General features: G+C 43.6%; 1 protein-coding gene across 1 annotated transcript in view; it reads left to right on the top strand.

The window, feature by feature from the left end:
• The first annotated feature begins 475 nt into the window (after nt 1-475).
• NFKB2 (nuclear factor kappa B subunit 2) overlaps nt 476-13,800 on the top strand; it is a 63,640-nt gene continuing 50,315 nt past the window's right edge. The window contains exon 1 of the mRNA XM_069753284.1: nt 476-706. Coding sequence (XP_069609385.1) covers nt 674-706 — 33 coding nt within the window. The 5' untranslated portion in view covers nt 476-673. The remainder of the gene's footprint in view (nt 707-13,800) is intronic.

Raw genomic sequence — 13,800 nt, 5'->3', positions numbered from 1 at the left:
GGACACATGGATCACTTCTATAGCGGTATGTTGGTTTTGCTAGCCTGCGAGAAAACCACGCAGTACGGATGCCATACGGATTACATACGGAGGATGCCATGCGCAAAAAACGCTGACACACCCTGCCTACGGAGGAGCTACGGACCACTTTTTTCGGGACTTTTCAGCGTATTACGGCCGTAATATACGGACCGTATTGTTTTACGCTGTGTGTGACGCCGGCCTGAGTGTGACACTGGCCTTATACAGCATGGTGAGGGGAGGGAGTTATGGCTCTTGGTTGGAGAGCGACTACACAGCCCGTAGCTGGTGCCGGGAGCAGACCTCCGGGTGCGCACCGCTCCGGCACCTCCGCTAGGACCGCTCCGCTATGGGGGCCGCTGACCGGCCGCACCAGTGACAGCTCCTGTCGGGAGGAGCAGCAGCGCGCCTGCGCTCTGCTCAGGGGTCATGTGACCTGCTCGTCACCGCCCGCGTCGCTGGTATTTTAGGGACTTTCCTGCGCTCCCGTGTTTCCCCGCAGTCCCTCCCTCGGCTCCGCTGCTCCCTGTACACACTGCACTTGTTTTTCCGGAGGGTCGTCACTAGCTCGGGCTGTGTGCAGCGGCGCCGGGAGACGTGCCGTCCTGTAGGTGACCGCTCTTGTTTCTGGCAGAAGGAAAGGATTTCCCTCATGTCGGTCTTTAAAATGGAGCCCTATGATCCCGTGAGTATTCTATTTACAGGAGCACTTAGAAAGCTGTAGAACTACAACTCCCTGTAGTGGTGAGACTGCAGTGTGCAGTTGTGGTACTACAACTCCCAGCAGCAGCAGGACTGTAACTGTCAGTTGCTGAGGAACTACAACTCTCAGCAGCAGTAGGACTGCTATTTTTAGTCACTGGGGGACCACAAGTCCCAGTAGTAGTCGGACTAAAAGTTCTGTTTGCTGTGGAACTACAATGCCCAGCAGTGGTGGGGCTACAAGTTTACAAGTTACTGGGAAACTACAACGTCCAATTGCGACGGGACTACAATTTGAAGTAGAACTACAACTCCCAGCAGCAGGACTACAATTTTGAGTTGCTTTAGGACTACAACTCCCAGTAGTGGTTGGGCTACAAACTGCAGATGATGAGGAACTACAACTCCGAACAGTTCTGCTAATTTTTCAGCTGCAGGGGGACAACAACTCCCAGCAGTAGTGGACTACACATTGCAGTTGTTTTGGGAGCTTACAATGTGCAGTTGCTGGGGGACTACAACTCCCAGCATGTTGACAGTCAGCGCTTGCTGGTTGCAGATATTTCTGGGGCACGGCATTATTCCGGTGGGGACATGGTGCAGCCTGGGGCCGTAGTGTGCGCACACAGCAGCCAATCACACGCCAGCTCTTGTTTTTCTTTATCCGTTTGGAGAGCCGCCTCCTGATTGGTCACTCTGGGCTTTGCCCCCTCCTCAGTAATCTGTGGCTCTCCGCCATGTTTCCTTGTAGGTTGTGTTTCTTCCCAGGTCATGTGCCAGTGAGGGTCCGTGGCCTTCCTCGGATTGTCGCGCAGCATTATGGGTGGTGGTACATGCTATGGCGGTGTCCTACGTGTGATTGGTCCAGTGCCCAGGGTATATCTTATTAAGAAATCACATCCGACTCATAAGTGTTCTCCCATTTTAGAAGACGCAGACATTGCATTATGGGGGGCAGCACATTGGTCCAGAAATCCATGGATATATCAGGATTGTGTCGTTCTGGGATGAATACCAATACCGGGAATATTGTAATGGGGCAGTGTGTAGAGTAATGCAGCACATCGGGGCAGATTCGGACGCTCCGCACCCCTGAATGTGCACGCACTGCCTTCATATGGTTTTGTGATTGCACCTAGAGGAGTTAAAAAAAGAATAGGCGTCAAGGAGTAAAAGAATTGCAGCAAAGGTGGGCGAGAATGGTAGGGGTAGGGGTGTGTGTACAGATTTTGCAATCGTGTCCTAAAGCATCAAGTTACACCTCGGCACCATATCCGTAATCACTTGTGTACTGGTTTTTGTGTGCTTAAAGGGATTTTCCAGCATTATGTAAATAAAGATTAAAGGGGATTTCCCACATCAGATCTGTGTTCTCTGTACTCATCGCCAGTGTGCTCCATGTTTCCTATAGAGTATAGTTGAGTTTTTTTTTCAAGGGTTTGATGGAGCAGGATTCCAGAAAGTAATTTTCCAGTGTTGGCATACTGAGGGGCCATGCTGCTGCCCATAGCAGTTCCGATGTGTCGTACACCCAACTGCTGTAACGTATAGTGCAGGGCAGATGTACTGGGTACATTCCAGGTCCCCTCCTCCTCTAAAATCAGACAGACCAAAAAATGTGCATTTGATCAGATGTGCTATGGGGAAATCCCTTTATTTCAGCATAAAAGTAGCAGTTTTGCAACTTTCTTCTATTGTTTGTGGTTCATCTTCTTTCCATTTTCAATGTTTTATCTTTGTATCAGAATGGCTACATTCATTCTGTGTAGTGTCTGTGTGCTGTGTGTGCGCATAGGCCTCCATCCTGACCAGTAGGCTTCTGCAGGTGTCACACTGCTGCACATCAATATACCGCTTTTTGCAGCTGTATGTAGTCACTCAGTCTGCTGGTCTATACTATACAGAGGCACAATGGAGACAAGTTGGAGGGTAACAGATCGCACTGCGGACCTGCATGCAGGGCTGAATTTGCCAGTAGGCACTTTAGGGCAGGTGAGCAACCAAATAACCTGCATCAAAATGAAAGCCTGTCCCAGGATATGAAGAGAGTCCAGCAGTGTAGATTAACAATATATTTTTATTAAATGATGAAACCTCTAGGATTGCACCCATGGAATAACTTCTAATAGCGCTATATGGTCTTTAGTAGGGCACAAGCCTCAATGCTTTTAGCTTTGTCAATATCCCCTATGTGCTCCCTGGTAGTGAGTCCAACATATACTTTATAGCATGGGCATTCCGCATGATATAATCAGGGCTGTGGAGGTGGAGTTAGTTTTGGTTGGAGTCGGAGTCGGTAGAAATGTACCGTCTCCGATTCTAGCTTTAAAAAAAATGTATTAATATTTCATAATTGAACTTTCATATGAATTTTATAAATGTTACTCAAATATATATGTTCTATCAAACTATGAACAACAGTGATAAGCAGTTCTGCTGGAGATAGAGACATTTCTTAGGGTACCGTCACACAGTGGCACTTTGATCGCTAGGACGGCACGATCTGTGACGTTCCAGCGATATCGTTACGATCTCGCTGTGTCTGACACGCTACTGCGATCAGGGACCCCGCTGAGAATCGTACGTCGTAGCAGATCGTCTGAAACTTTATTTTGTCGCTGGATCTCCCGCTGACATCGCTGGATCGGCGTGTGTGACGCCGATTCAGCGATGTCTTCACTGGTAACCAGGGTAAACATCGGGTTACTAAGCGCAGGGCCACGCTTAGTAACCCGATGTTTACCCTGGTTACCAGCGTAAACGTAAAAAAAACAAACACTACATACTTACCTTCTGCTGTCTGTCCCCGGCGCTCTGCTTCTCTGCACTCCTCCTGCATCCTGTGTCAGCGCCGGCCAGCCGGAAAGCACAGCGGTGACGTCACCGCTCTGCTTTATGGCTGACCGGCACTGACAGTGCAGAGGAGAGCACAGCGCCGGAGGACAGACACGGAATGTAAGTATGTAATGTTTGGTTTTTTTACGTTTACGCTGGTAACCAGGGTAAACATCGGGTTACTAAGCGCGGCCCTGCGCTTAGTAACCTGATGTTTACCCTGGTTTCCAGGGGACTTCGGGATCGTTGGTCGCTGGAGAGCTGTCTGTGTGACAGCTCTCCAGGGACCAAACAGCGACGCTGCAGCGATCGACATCGTTGTCGTATCGCTGCAGCGTCGTTTCAGTGTGACGGTACCCTTACTTCTTGTGTGTCACTGTTCTCCACTGCCCTTATCTAATCTTATACTTGGTTAACCTCATGCTGCCCCAACCACCCTACTTACAATGTATGAAACTGAAAGTGAAAATGTGTTGCAAATTCTTAGTTATACTCGACTATAAGCCGAGATTTTCAGCCCATTTTTTTGGGCTGAAAGTCCCCCTCTCGGCTTATACTCGAGTCATAGCCGGGGGTCGGCAGGGGAGGGGGAGCGGGGGCTGTGTAATTATATTTACCTGCTCCCGACGCGGTCCCTGCAGTCCCTGCTTCTTCCAGCGCTGCATCTTCTTCCTGTATTGAGCGGTCACATGGCACCGCTCATATACAGTAATGAATATGCGGCTCCACCCCCCATAGACGTGGAGCCGCATATTCATTACTGTATATGAGTGGTAACGCTGCTCGCTCAATACAGGAAGAAGATGCAGCGTCGGGGAAAAAGCAGGGACGCAGCGCCAGGACCAGGTAAGTATATGGAGATCGCTGCGCTGCGCGATAGTCACCTGCTCCTCGGTCCGGGTGTCGCTCTGTCTTCAGCGTCCTCTGGCAGTGACGCTCAGGTGAGAGGGCGCGGTGACGTAGTCAGTGCGCGCCCTCTGCTGAGCGTCAGTGCCGAAGACGGAGCCGCACGAGGAGCAGGTGACAGTGCCGGGGTCCTGAGCGAAGACAGGTGAGTATGTGATTTTTTTTTTTTTTTATGGCAGCCACAGCATATGGGGCAAGTGACTGTGCAGAGCATCTTATGGGGCCATACTTGTGCAGCACTATAAGGGGCAAGTGGCTGTGCAGAGCATCTTATGGGACCATACTTGTGCAGCATTATATGGAGCAAGTGGCTGTGCAGAGCATCTTATGGGGCCATACTTGTGCAGCATTATATGGAGCAAGTGGCTATACGGAGCATCTTATGGGGCCATACTTGTGCAGCACTATAAGGGGCAAGTGGCTGTGCAGAGCATCTTATGGGACCATACTTGTGCAGCATTATAAGGGGCAAGTGGCTGTACGGAGCATCTGTATGGGGCCATAACGCTTGTGCAGCACTATATGGGGCAAGTGGCTGTACGGAGCATCTTGTGGGGCCATAACACTTGTGCAGCACTATATAGGGCAAATATCTCTATGGAGCATCTTATGGGGCCCTTATTACCCTTTATGCAGCATTATATGGGACATATTTTAATATGGAGCATCTAATGGGGCCCATCAAACTTTATGGAGCATTATATGGGGCTCCTGATTCAATATGGATATTCAAAAACACATAACCTACTGATGTCTCAATTAATTTTACTTTTATTGGTATCTATTTTTACTTTTGAAATTCACCGGTAGCTGCTGCATTTTCCACCCTAGGCTTATACTCGAGTCATTAAGTTTTCCCAGTTTTTTGTGGCAAAATTAGGGGGATCGGCTTATACTCGGGTCGGCTTATACTCGAGTATATACGGTAGTAAAGCTCCTCCTCTAGACTAGATGTTTGGTGTGCGTCTTGCAAGCATCTCACAGCTGCTACTCAGAAGAGGAAGACTGTAAGGCCGGCTTCACACTCAGCGTATGAAAATACGGTCCGTATATTACGGCCGTAATACGCTGAAAAGTCCCGAAAATAGTGGTCCGTAGCTCCTCCGTAGGCAGGGTGTGTCAGCGTTTTTTGCGCATGGCATCCTCCGTATGTAATCCGTATAGCATCCGTACTGCGTGGTTTTCTCGCAGGCTTGCAAAACCAACATACCGCTATAGAAGTGATCCGTGTGTCCCAAAAAGAAAAAAAAAAAAATATATACTGTCTATATATAATATATATATATATATATATATATATATATATATATATATATATATATATATATATATATATATATATATATATATATATATATATATATGTCAGTGAGACACATATATGTATATATATTAATATTTTTTCCAGCGCTATACAGCTTGAAAGCCGGTAATTCAATTACCGGCTTTTTCTTTCTCCTTCCTAAAACCCGACATGATTTGAGACATGGTTTACATACAGTAAACCATGTCTTAGTAACATAGTAACATAGTTAGTAAGGCCGAAAAAAGACATTTGTCCATCCAGTTCAGCCTATATTCCATCATAATAAATCCCCAGATCTACGTCCTTCTACAGAACCTAATAATTGTATGATACAATATTGTTCTGCTCCAGGAAGACATCCAGGCCTCTCTTGAACCCCTCGACTGAGTTCGCCATCACCACCTCCTCAGGCAAGCAATTCCAGATTCTCACTGCCCTAACAGTAAAGAATCCTCTTCTATGTTGGTGGAAAAACCTTCTCTCCTCCAGACGCAAAGAATACCCCCTTGTGCCCGTCACCTTCCTTGGTATAAACAGATCCTCAGCGAGATATTTGTATTGTCCCCTTATATACTTATACATGGTTATTAGATCGCCCCTCAGTCGTCTTTTTTCTAGACTAAATAATCCTAATTTCGCTAATCTATCTGGGTATTGTAGTTCTCCGATCCCCTTTATTAATTTTGTTGCCCTCCTTTGTACTCTCTCTAGTTCCATTATATCCTTCCTGAGCACCGGTGCCCAAAACTGGACACAGTACTCCATGTGCGGTCTAACTAGGGATTTGTACAGAGGCAGTATAATGCTCTCATCATGTGTATCCAGACCTCTTTTAATGCACCCCATGATCCTGTTTGCCTTGGCAGCTGCTGCCTGGCACTGGCTGCTACAGGTAAGTTTATCATTAACTAGGATCCCCAAGTCCTTCTCCCTGTCAGATTTACCCAGTGGTTTCCCGTTCAGTGTGTAATGGTGATATTGATTCCCTCTTCCCATGTGTATAACCTTACATTTATCATTGTTAAACCTCATCTGCCACCTTTCAGCCCAAGTTTCCAACTTATCCAGATCCATCTGTAGCAGAATACTATCTTCTCTTGTATTAACTGCTTTACATAGTTTTGTATCATCTGCAAATATCGATATTTTACTGTGTAAACCTTCTACCAGATCATTAATGAATATGTTGAAGAGAACAGGTCCCAATACCGACCCCTGCGGTACCCCACTGGTCACAGCGACCCAGTTAGAGACTATACCATTTATAACCACCCTCTGCTTTCTATCACTAAGCCAGTTACTAACCCATTTACACACATTTTCCCCCAGACCAAGCATTCTCATTTTGTGTACCAACCTCTTGTGCGGCACGGTATCAAACGCTTTGGAAAAATCGAGATATACCACGTCCAATGACTCACCGTGGTCCAGTCTATAGCTTACCTCTTCATAAAAACTGATTAGATTGGTTTGACAGGAGCGATTTCTCATAAACCCATGCTGATATGGAGTTAAACAGTTATTCTCATTGAGATAATCCAGAATAACATCCCTCAGAAACCCTTCAAATATTTTACCAACAATAGAGGTTAGACTTACTGGCCTATAATTTCCAGGTTCACTTTTAGAGCCCTTTTTGAATATTGGCACCACATTTGCTATGCGCCAGTCCTGCGGAACAGACCCTGTTGCTATAGAGTCACTAAAAATAAGAAATAATGGTTTATCTATTACATTACTTAGTTCTCTTAGTACTCGTGGGTGTATGCCATCCGGACCCGGAGATTTATCTATTTTAATCTTATTTAGCCGGTTTCGCACCTCTTCTTGGGTTAGATTGGTGACCCTTAATATAGGGTTTTCATTGTTTCTTGGGATTTCACCTAGCATTTCATTTTCCACCGTGAATACCGTGGAGAAGAAGGTGTTTAATATGTTAGCTTTTTCCTCGTCATCTACAACCATTCTTTCCTCACTATTTTTTAAGGGGCCTACATTTTCAGTTTTTATTCTTTTACTATTGATATAGTTGAAGAACAGTTTGGGATTAGTTTTACTCTCCTTAGCAATGTGCTTCTCTGTTTCCTTTTTGGCAGCTTTAATTAGTTTTTTAGATAAAGTATTTTTCTCCCTATAGTTTTTTAGAGCTTGAATGGTGCCATCCTGCTTTAGTAGTGCAAATGCTTTCTTTTTACTGTTAATTGCCTGTCTTACTTCTTTGTTTAGCCACATTGGGTTTTTCCTATTTCTAGTCCTTTTATTCCCACAAGGTATAAACCGCTTACACTGCCTATTTAGGATGTTCTTAAACATTTCCCATTTATTATCTGTATTCTCATTTCTGAGGATATTGTCCCAGTCTACCAGATTAAGGGCATCTCTAAGCTGTTCAAACTTTGCCTTCCTAAAGTTCAATGTTTTTGTGACTCCCTGACAAGTCCCCCTAGTGAAAGACAGGTGAAACTGCACAATATTGTGGTCGCTATTTCCTAAATGCCCAACCACCTGCAGATTTGTTATTCTGTCAGGTCTATTAGATAGTATTAGGTCTAAAAGTGCTGCTCCTCTGGTTGGATTCTGCACCAATTGTGAAAGATAATTTTTCTTGGTTATTAGCAGAAACCTGTTGCCTTTATGGGTTTCACAGGTTTCTGTTTCCCAGTTAATATCCGGGTAGTTAAAGTCCCCCATAACCAGGACCTCATTATGGGTTGCAGCTTCATCTATCTGCTTTAGAAGTAGACTTTCCATGGTTTCTGTTATATTTGGGGGTTTGTAACAGACCCCAATGAGAATTTTGTCTTCTCTCCATTTTTTTTGCAGATTCCACACTACTAATGTCAGTAGTGTGTATCTGCAAAATTTGGCCGTTCTAGCTCTTAAAATAAAGGGTTAAGTGGCGGAAAAAATTGGCGTGGGCTCCCGCGCAATTTTCTCCGCCAGAGTAGTAAAGCCAGTGACTGAGGGCAGATATTAATAGCCTGGAGAGGGTCCACGGTTATTGGCCCCCACCTGGCTAAAAATATCTGCCCCCAGCCACCCCAGAAAAGGCACATCTGTAAGATGCGCCTATTCTGGCACTTGGCCACTCTCTTCCCATTCCCGTGTAGCGGTGGGATATGGGGTAATGAAGGGTTAATGCCACCTTGCTATTGTAAGGTGACATTAAGCCTAATTAATAATGGAGTGGCGTCAATTATGACACCTATCCATTATTAATCCAATTGTAGTAAAGGGTTAAATAAAACACAAACACATTATTTAAAATTATTTTAATGAAATAAAAACAATGGTTGTTGGAGTATTTTATTCTACGCCCAATCCAGTCACTGAAGACCCTCGTTCTGTAAGTAAAAAAACATAATAAACCAACAATATACTTACCCTCCGCAGATCTGTAACGTCCAACGATGTAAATCCTTCTGAAGGGGTTAAAACATTTTGCAGCAAGGAGTTCCGCTAATGCAGGCTGCTCCTTGCTGCAAAACCCCGGGGAATGAGGCTAAATATAGATCAATGATCTATATTTAGCTTCATTTGCGGTGAGGCGCCCTCTGCTGGATGTTCATAGATCGTGGGAACTTTCCTAGAAAGCCTAGGAGGAAAGGCGTTACATCTTCTACTCAAATGTTCACATTAAAATTTTTACATCACATTTTGCTTATGCGAAAGTCCCACGAGCCAAGATTAAGAATTTGTCAAGAGATAATTAAATAATGATCCAGGAACTCTATCCGTTTACTCGTCGTACATGATTGTTAATGGAAATAATTTACCAAGGATAAATACTTGAATTATTCAACATCCTACCGAGATTTACAAATCTGCCAGGAAATGCCCCATCACATCTATTTTAAATAATGTGTTTGTGTTTTATTTAACCCTTTACTACAATTGGATTAATAATGGATAGGTGTCATAATTGACGCCTCTCCATTATTAATTAGGCTTAATGTCACCTTACAATAGCAAGGTGGCATTAACCCTTCATTACCCCATATCCCACCGCTACACGGGAATGGGAAGAGAGTGGCCAAGTGCCAGAATAGGCGCATCTTACAGATGTGCCTGTTCTGGGGTGGCTGGGGGCAGATATTTTTAGCCAGGGGGGGCCAATAACCGTGGACCCTCTCCAGGCTATTAATATCTGCCCTCAGTCACTGGCTTTACTACTCTGGCGGAGAAAATTGCGCGGGAGCCCACGCCAATTTTTTCCGCCATTTAACCCTTTATTTTAAGAGCTAGAACGGCCAAATTTTGCAGATACACACTACTGACATTAGTAGTGTGGAATCTGCAAAAAAAAAGGAGAGAAGACATGGTTTACTGTATGTAAACCATGTCTCAAATCATGTCGGGTTTAGGAAGGAGAAAGAAAAAGCCGGTAATTGAATTACCGGCTTTCAAGCTGTATAGCGCTGGAATAAATATTAATATATATACATATATGTGTCTCACTGACATATATATATATATATATATATATATATACCTATTCTATGTGTACACATTTATTCTACCTATTGGACTGTAAGCTGTCAGTGTGATTTTACTGTACACCGCACTGAATTACCGGCTTTTCTCTCTAACAGCGCTGCGTATTTCTCGCAAGTCACACTGCTTGTCCGTGTGTAATCCGTATTTTTCACGCTTCCATAGACTTTCATTGGCGTATTTCTTGCGCAGTACGGTGACAAACGCAGCATGCTGCGATTTTGTACGGCCGTAGAAAGCCGTATAATACTGATCAGTAAAATACGGCAGATAGGAGCAGGGGCATAGAGAATAATTGTGCCGTATTTTTTGCGAGTTTTACGGACGTAGTTTCTGCGCTCTTACGTCCGTAAAACTCGCAAGTGTGAAGCCGGCCTAAGAAGTGGTCTGATTACTTATATGATGGTGAGAAACTGAATAAGCACGATGTTAATATTTGACAACAGTAATTTATTGTTACGAATCGGCCATTTATGAAGGAGTCTGAGTCGGAGCCGGAGTCGGAACCTGATAAAATCCAGGAGTCTGAGTCGCATCTGTGGCTTACCGACTCCACAACCCTGGATATAATGACGCCCTTGGATGCACAATTAAGGTGTTTTCTTATTTCAAATGTCCTGGATCAATTGACAATTCATGACTGGTTTAGCCTTGACCAGACAGGCCTTGCAGAGACCACATGGAAAAAAAATCCATCACTAAATGCCTCCAGACTTCACACGGAGCTTTTTTTTATGATGGGTCCATTTAAATTGTGTTTCTTGTCATCAATTTACTTGTACAAGCTTTACTCCCCGCCAGTGCATTACATGAACCTGAACATATCTGGGGGATGTACAGACTGAGGCCGGCTTCACACTCAGCGTATGAAAATACGGTCCGTATATTACGGCCGTAATACGCTGAAATGTCCCGAAAATAGTGGTCCGTAGCTCCTCCGTAGGCAGGGTGTGTCAGCGTTTTTTGCGCATGGCATCCTCCGTATGTAATCCGTATGGCATCCGTACTGCGTGGTTTTCTCGCAGGCTTGCAAAACCAACATACCGCTATAGAAGTGATCCATGTGTCCCAAAAAGAAAAAAATATATATATATACTGTCTATATATATATATATATATATATATATATATATATATATATATATATATATATATATATATATGTCAGTAGACACATATATGTATATATATTAATATTTTTTCCAGCGCTATACAGCTTGAAAGCCGGTAATTCAATTACCGGCTTTTTCCTTCTCCTTCCTAAAACCCGACATGATTTGAGACATGGTTTACATACAGTAAACCATGTCTTCTCTCCATTTTTTTTGCAGATTCCACACTACTAATGTCAGTAGAGAGCTTTCTAGGTAATTTCCCACGATCTATGAACATCCAGCAGAGGGCGCCTCACCGCAAATGAAGCTAAATATAGCTCATTGATCTATATTTAGACTCATTCCCCGGGGTTTTGCAGCGAGGAGCAGCCTGCATTAGCAAAGCTCCTTGCTGCAAAATGTTTTAACCCCTTCAGAAGGATTTACATCGTTGGACGTTACAGATCTGCGGAGGGTAAGTATATTGTTGGTTTATTATGTTATTTCTTTCACAGAACGAGGGTCTTCAGTGACTGGATTGGGCGTAGAATAAAATACTCAAACAACCATTGTTTTTATTTCATTAAAATAATTTTAAATAATGTGTTTGTGTTTTATTTAACCCTTTACTACAATTGGATTAATAATGGATAGGTGTCATAATTGACGCCTCTCCATTATTAATTAGGCTTAATGTCACCTTACAATAGCAAGGTGGCATTAACCCTTCATTACCCCATATCCCACCGCTACACGGGAATGGGAAGAGAGTGGCCAAGTGCCAGAATAGGCGCATCTTCCAGATGTGCCTTTTCTGGGGTGGCTGGGGGCAGATGTTTTTAGCCGGGGGGGGCCAATAACCGTGGACCCTCTCCAGGCTATTAATATCTGCCCTCAGTTACTGGCTTTACTACTCTGGCGGAGAAAATTGCGCGGGAGCCCACGCCAATTTTTTCCGCCATTTAACCCTTTATTTTAAGAGCTAGAACGGCCAAATTTTGCAGATACACTCTACTGACATTAGTAGTGTGGAATCTGCAAAAAAAAATGGAGAGAAGACATGGTTTACTGTATGTAAACCATGTCTCAAATCATGTCGGGTTTTAGGAAGGAGAAGGAAAAAGCCGGTAATTGAATTACCGGCTTTCAAGCTGTATAGCGCTGGAATAAATATTAATATATATATATATATATATATATGTGTCTCACTGACATATATATATATATATATATACCTATTCTATGTGTACACATTTATTCTACCTATTCTACTGTAAGCTGTCAGTGTGATTTTACTGTACACCGCACTGAATTGCCGGCTTTTCTCTCTAACAGCGCTGCGTATTTCTCGCAAGTCACACTGCTTGTCCGTGTGTAATCCGTATTTTTCACGCTTCCATAGACTTTCATTGGCGTATTTCTTGCGCAGTACGGTGACAAACGCAGCATGCTGCGATTTTGTACGGCCGTAGAAAGCCGTATAATACTGATCAGTAAAATACGGCAGATAGGAGCAGAGGCATAGAGAATAATTGTGCCGTATTTTTTGCGAGTTTTACGGACGTAGTTTCTGCGCTCTTACGTCCGTAAAACTCGCAAGTGTGAAGCCGGCCTGACAGGTTGTGGGGTAGGTGTGAAGCCTTACTGAGGAGTTTACCACTAGTCATACACATACTGTTGGGCTGAATTCTTAAAAACCCTGGGAGAGTCCATGGCTGCACTGCACATATCATCTTTTTACAACCTGGTTCATTGGGTTTGTGTTTCTTACTAATTTCTTGCAAAAGGAATAGTGTTCAATAGTCTCATCTCTGATTTTAACAGTTGGTTTTTGTTGGGGTTTTCTTTTCTTTTTCCACTGGTGATTTCCGTCATTCAGCCAGACGAAAGCAAACTGCTATGAATTAGAGCTAAAAAAAGGAAAAAACTCCTCTAGCTGCTCCTCTTATCTGCTGGTAACCTCATACTGGTGACCTTTACCTAGGACCCACCCCATAGCAATGCTGTCACTATTATCAGTAGGTTCACAATACCAGTCTTACATATTTTGACAATGAAAATTGGAGGGTTTTTGGAACTACGTCCTGGTGTAAGTTGATAGTTTGGCTGGTATAAATGGGCATGTGTTTCTTTCATGTTCTCATTGACAACTAAATACAGTTGAAACCAGAAGTTTACATACACTATATAAAAAGACACACATCCATGTTTTTCTCAATAAATGACATGAAATCAGAATTAAACCTTTCTAGTTTTAGGTCACTTAGGGTTACTATATGGTAATTATTAATATTTGCCAAATACCAGAATATTGAGAGAGAGAGAATGTTTTAAGGCATCTTTATAACTGCAAAGTCAAAAGTTTACATACACTAAAATTACTATGCTTTAACCCCTTAATGACAGCCAATACATCTTTTAACTGACCTGAGATATAAGAGA

The sequence above is a fragment of the Ranitomeya imitator genome, chromosome 2 (assembly GCF_032444005.1).
Source record: "Ranitomeya imitator isolate aRanImi1 chromosome 2, aRanImi1.pri, whole genome shotgun sequence".
Taxonomy (NCBI): domain Eukaryota; kingdom Metazoa; phylum Chordata; class Amphibia; order Anura; family Dendrobatidae; genus Ranitomeya; species Ranitomeya imitator.
The sequence above is the reverse complement of the archived record's forward strand: the minus strand, read 5'-3'. Positions and strand labels throughout refer to the sequence as shown.